At 56.4% G+C, this 5089-nt stretch overlaps 1 protein-coding gene across 1 annotated transcript in view; it reads right to left on the reverse strand.

Annotated features, from left to right (window-relative positions):
* KLHL28 (kelch like family member 28) overlaps nt 1-5089 on the reverse strand; it is a 14359-nt gene extending 9270 nt beyond the window's left edge. Inside the window, exons 1-2 of the mRNA XM_029965278.1 lie at nt 5052-5089; nt 1008-1906 (exon numbers count right to left, since the gene is read on the reverse strand). Of these exons, the coding sequence (XP_029821138.1) occupies nt 1008-1906 (899 nt within the window). The 5' untranslated portion in view covers nt 5052-5089. The remainder of the gene's footprint in view (nt 1-1007; nt 1907-5051) is intronic.

Consider the following 5089-nt stretch of genomic DNA (forward strand, 5'->3'; position numbering starts at 1 on the left):
CCCTGGGCAGCCCCTGCCAAGGCCTCACCACCCTTTCCAGGCAGAAATTCCTCCTCCTGTCCCACCTGAGCCTCCCCTGGCACAGCTGGAGGCCGTTCCCTCTCCTCCTGTCCCTTGTTCCCTGGGAGCAGAGCCCGACCCCCCCCAGCTCCCCCCTCCTGTCAGGGGGTTGTGAGACCAGAAGGTCCCCCCTGAGCCTCCTTTTCTTCTCCTTTGCTCTCCTCTGAATAAGTCTGTTTAAATTCCAAGGATTTTTGAGTTATCAGGAAGCATATTAAGTTAATTTTTGTGATTTTTTTTGAATAATAATAAATATGGGGAAAATCACGTAAAATGAAAATACCTGAAATGATAAAGAAGCAAGACACAAACTTCAGTTACCCATGTTATTAACTCAATCAACAGAATGAAAATGATTCCACAGCTATGTGTGTTGGCACAAGCAAAACCCTCCAGCACTTCAGGTTACTCATGAAATACAAAAGCATTTTGAATTGTGCTTGTGCTTGTTAAAAAAAAACACAAACCTGCTTAAGAGTTCTTATGAAGGAAAGCAGCAACTACACCCTGCAAATATGGGGGGACTTGAAGGTCTTTTCCAGCCTCTATTACTCTGAAATCACAGCTGTGTGAGTGTGTTACACAAGGAGTGTGTTACCCTGACCTGGGGTGATCCCAGTCACACATGGCCACCACCCCCTTGGCCATTCCTTACCCTTCCAGGCAGGCAAAGAGCCCTGGGGTGATCACAACCTCCATGACCATCCCTCCCTGTATCCCTTCCTTACCCTTCCAGGCAAGCAAAGAGCCCTGGGGTGATCCCAGACACCATGGCCATTCCTGCCTGTATCCATTCCTTACCCTTCCAGGCAGACAAGGAGCCCTGGGGTGATCCCAGACCCCATGGCCATCCCTCCATGTGGCCATTCCTTACCCTTCCAGGCAGACAAGGAGCCCTGGGGTGATCTCAGACCCCACGGCCACCCCTCCCTGCATCCCTTCCTCACCTCTCCAGGCAGGCGAAGAGCCCGGCCTTGCCCCCCACGGCACAGAGCACTTTGGGGGCGCAGCGGGGCCGCGTCATCAGCATGGTCTGGTGGGACAGTCTGTGCTCGGGCATGAAGTGGTACTTGAGGGCCTCGTTGAGCAGGTGCTTGCAGGTGTGGTCGTCCCGGATGAGGTGGTTGGCCTCGTAGAGGCGCGTGAGGAACTTGACGCTGAGCAGGGGCAGGCGCACGCAGTGCAGCAGCTGCGCCAGGTGCTTCTGGCGCTCCTGCACGTCGTACTTGATCCAGGACTCCAGCGCGTAGAACACGCTCTCCTCCGTCACCACGTTGAGGCAGTCGTTGGACACGATCTCGTCCAGCTCGGCGTGCGTGAGCTCCAGGAACTCCTCGGTCTGGCACACGTCCTCGAAGTTCTGGCAGATGTACTTGTTGGCCGCCAGGTACAGGTCGTGGCAGCCGTAGGTCTCGGCGAAGCGCGAGATGCCGATGCAGTTGCCGGGGTCCAGCTGGCTCTCCAGGAAGGCGCAGCACTCCTTGACCACCAGCTTCACCTGGAGCAGGTTGGCGGCGGGCAGCAGCGACTCCACGGTGTCCTGGGAGATGAAGACGGTGCCGGTGTAGGCGTACTCCACGATGGCCTGCAGCGCCGCCTCGGCCACGCACTGGAACTCCACCTCGGCGTTCTCCTTCTCCGACAGGTTCCCGGTGAACATGGCCTTGAAGTAGGGGCTGATGCTGGCCAGCACCACCTTGTGGGCGTGGATCTTGGCGTCGCCCACGCGCAGCACGACGTCGCACAGCTCGCGGTGCTGCCGCAGCACGTTGAGGCCCTGCAGGAGCTGCTCCGAGTGCAGCGGGGTCAGCTTGGCCAGCAGGTACGGCGGGGACGACGGGTCCATCTGAGCGGGACACAGGGACACAGGGACACAGGGACGGTCACTGGGGCTCCACCCCACACACACGTGCCACACGTAACATGTAACAAGCACTGCCATCTCTGCTGTTATCTGATCAGGTTTATTGATCCCAGCTCACCCTTCCAACCCTCACGTGCGATGCTGTTTCACGCCAGTTAAATCCAGGACCTTAACAGCCTGGGCCAGATCCACCTCCACATCAACAACACAACTCAACCATCACTTTTTTTTGTTATGGAGTGAAATGCCTGTTATCTGATGCATGGACTACGTGACAGGATTCTACTGGGGCAGCCTCAGGTTGGGTACTACAATATCAGAGGGATCTAAAGCTGCTGGAGGGTGTCCAAAGGAGGGACATGAGGACGTGAAGAGCCTGGAGGGGCCATACAAGGAGCAGCTGAGGGTACTTGGGTTGTTCAGCTGGAGAACAGGAGACTGAGAGCAGAGCTCAGCGGGGGCTGCAGCTCCTCCTGAGGGGCAGCTCAATCTCTGCTCCCTGTGAGCAGGGACAGGACCCAGGGAATGGCCTGGAATTGTGTCAGGGCAGGGTCAGGTTGGATCTCAGGACAAGGTTCTTCCCCCAGAGGGTGGTTGGCACTGCCCAGGCTCCCCAGGGCAGTGGGCACAGCCCCAAGGCTGCCAGAGCTCCAGGAGGGTTTGGACAATTCTCTGAGGGACAGGATGGGATTGTTGGGTGTCCTGGGCAGGGCCAGGAGTTGGACTGGATGGTCCTTGGGGGTCCTTTCCAGCTCAGGACATTCCATGACTCTACATCAGGGATTTGAGAGAACTGAACAGTGACTAAAATAAAAATAAAGAGAGAACTGAAGAATAGAACTGGCTTATTTTAGACCAAGTTTTAAAAGTTCTAAAACTCCTTTGTGCAGCCCAACTCCTGCCTGCTCAGTGCTCCTGGGGAGCAGCCCAGCCCTGCTGTGCCCCCCTCTCCCTCTCCTCTGTGGCAGGGCCCTCCCTCTCAGGGCCCAGCTCTCCATTCCCATTCCCATTCCATGCCTTCACTCTGCAAACCAGCCCCACAGAGCCAGGGGGCAGGAAAAGCAGGAGCAGAGGCTCCTGTGCTCTGGATGCATGGAGCTCAAGAGAGCCTCACCTCACCTCATGGCTTTCACTGCCACAACATGCCTGTGGAAGGGGCAGAGATCAGAGCTGGGAGCTGGGCCTGCCTCCTCCATCAGGAGACAACGGTGGGAGCTGCTGAGGAGCTTCCCAGAGCTTCTGAGGGAGCAGGACCCAGGTGGACACCCTGGAGTTATCAGCACTTCACCCCCTCCCAGCCCTGAGAGCCACCCACAGTCCCACCATCACCAGGGGTGCAGAGGGAAGGGTCCTGCTCCTCCCCACAGCTCCACAAAACCCTCCTTCCCAAAGGTTCCACTGGAAGCACCTGGATGCCTGCTCTAATTGCAGCAGCATTGCCATTCCAAGGTGCTGCCCACCACTTTGTTCAGCCCCATCCCTGCACAGAGGTGGAGGGGGGGATGTGTCAGCTCCTGGACCAGGAGAAACAGCCCCACTGTTCCCCCCCAGCCCTCACTGAACAGCTGATTCCATGGCAATTCGATAAATGATCTCCCAGCTCTCACTCCTTCTATCTCAACAATAAGTTCATCATTTTTAGAGCTCCTTAACTGACACCTCCCTTGCAGGGAGCCCACTTAGAAGTGCTTCATCTGAAAGAACAAAAGGGGTTGCCAAGGTTTAAATGCAGAGTAGAAAGCACTGACAGGGACGTGAAGGATCACAGGTAGGGAGGGAAACCTCCTACCCATGGAAAGATACAGAAGCTCTCCTATTATAGCCCTACAGTAGAAAAAAATAACTGAAAGGAAGTATTTTAAGCACACCTGTAAAAGGCATGATAATATACAAAGTTTTCCCTATCAGAGTTTTGCAGCACAAATTGGAGGAATTAAAAAAATGAATTAAAAAAAAAAGCTGTTCAGCAGCCAAAACACTTTATTTCCCCTTTGTGTCTGTGCTCTGGGCAAAACTTGATTGCACAAACACAGACATGTGGCAGGGAAAAGGAATGGTCACAGCTCAGCTTTATAACTATATAATTATAACTAACTATATTTAAGTCTCTCTACAGCAATTGAAGTTTTTGTAGCACCCTGGTAGAACCTCTCACACCCCCTGCACACCTACACCACAGTTTGCTGGTATTTATTCCACTGCTCAGGAGGAACCAGCAGCTGGAACACGACCCAGCCCTGGACTGTACCCCAGTACAGGGGTTTGTGCCCCCAGCTCACATCAGTGGCCACCCCGGGGCTCTGGGCTGTCAGATTCTCCCAGGCTGGGCTTAAAACTCATCCTGAGCAGCAAGTTATTGGAAATAAGGAGGTTACCCGGCAGAGCTGGCTCACTGAGGGATCTGACTCTGCCAAAACGCAGCGTGTGTGCAGAGCAGGAACCAGCAGGGAGAGCTCCGGGCACTTCTGTGCCCCGAGGGGGAATTTCAGTGCCTGCCAAGCCCCGATTTAGAGCCCGGAATTCGCGGGGCAGCAAAGCCACTGGGCTGGTTCTGGGAGTCCCGAGACAGCACAAACCCAACCACACCCTGAGAGCCGGGCTGGGTTCGGGTCCGACACCCCGCACACAAAAAGGGCAAGAAAAAAGAAATACAGAGAGCGCCCTGCTGACGGAATTGACGCTCTCCGTGTGTTCGTGCTCAGCGCTGGTGCCCAAATCCAAGCCAGCCTGCGCCGGGGCTGAGGGAGCCGGGCTGGGACAGTGCCCGCAGGGAGGACGGGGCTGGGAGCACCTGTGGAAGGTGTCGCCCACGGCAGCGGGTGGAATGGGATTCAAGCCCGAACCATTCCGGGATTCCATGAAAACACCACCGGCTCTTGTGCCCTCATCCCTGCCCCTTATCCCCGGCAGCGCCAGGCTGGACCAGGAGCAACCTGTGGAAGGTGTCCCTGAACACGGCAGGGGTGGAACGGGACGGGATTTATGTCCCTTCCAACCCAAACCCTCCCGGGATTGCCGGGCTCCGCCGCTGCCGGCTCACACGGGGGTCTCCCCAGGGCGGGTCCCCCGAGCACCCGAGCCCGCTCCCGCTGCACCCCGCGCCAGGAGGCGGCGCTGCCCGCTGTACCGCGGCTCTCCCGGTCTCTATCCCAGTGATTTGTCGCG

The sequence above is a fragment of the Manacus vitellinus genome, unplaced genomic scaffold (genome assembly GCF_001715985.3).
Source record: "Manacus vitellinus isolate BGI_N305 unplaced genomic scaffold, ASM171598v3 scaffold_94_pilon, whole genome shotgun sequence".
Taxonomy (NCBI): Eukaryota; Metazoa; Chordata; class Aves; order Passeriformes; family Pipridae; genus Manacus; species Manacus vitellinus.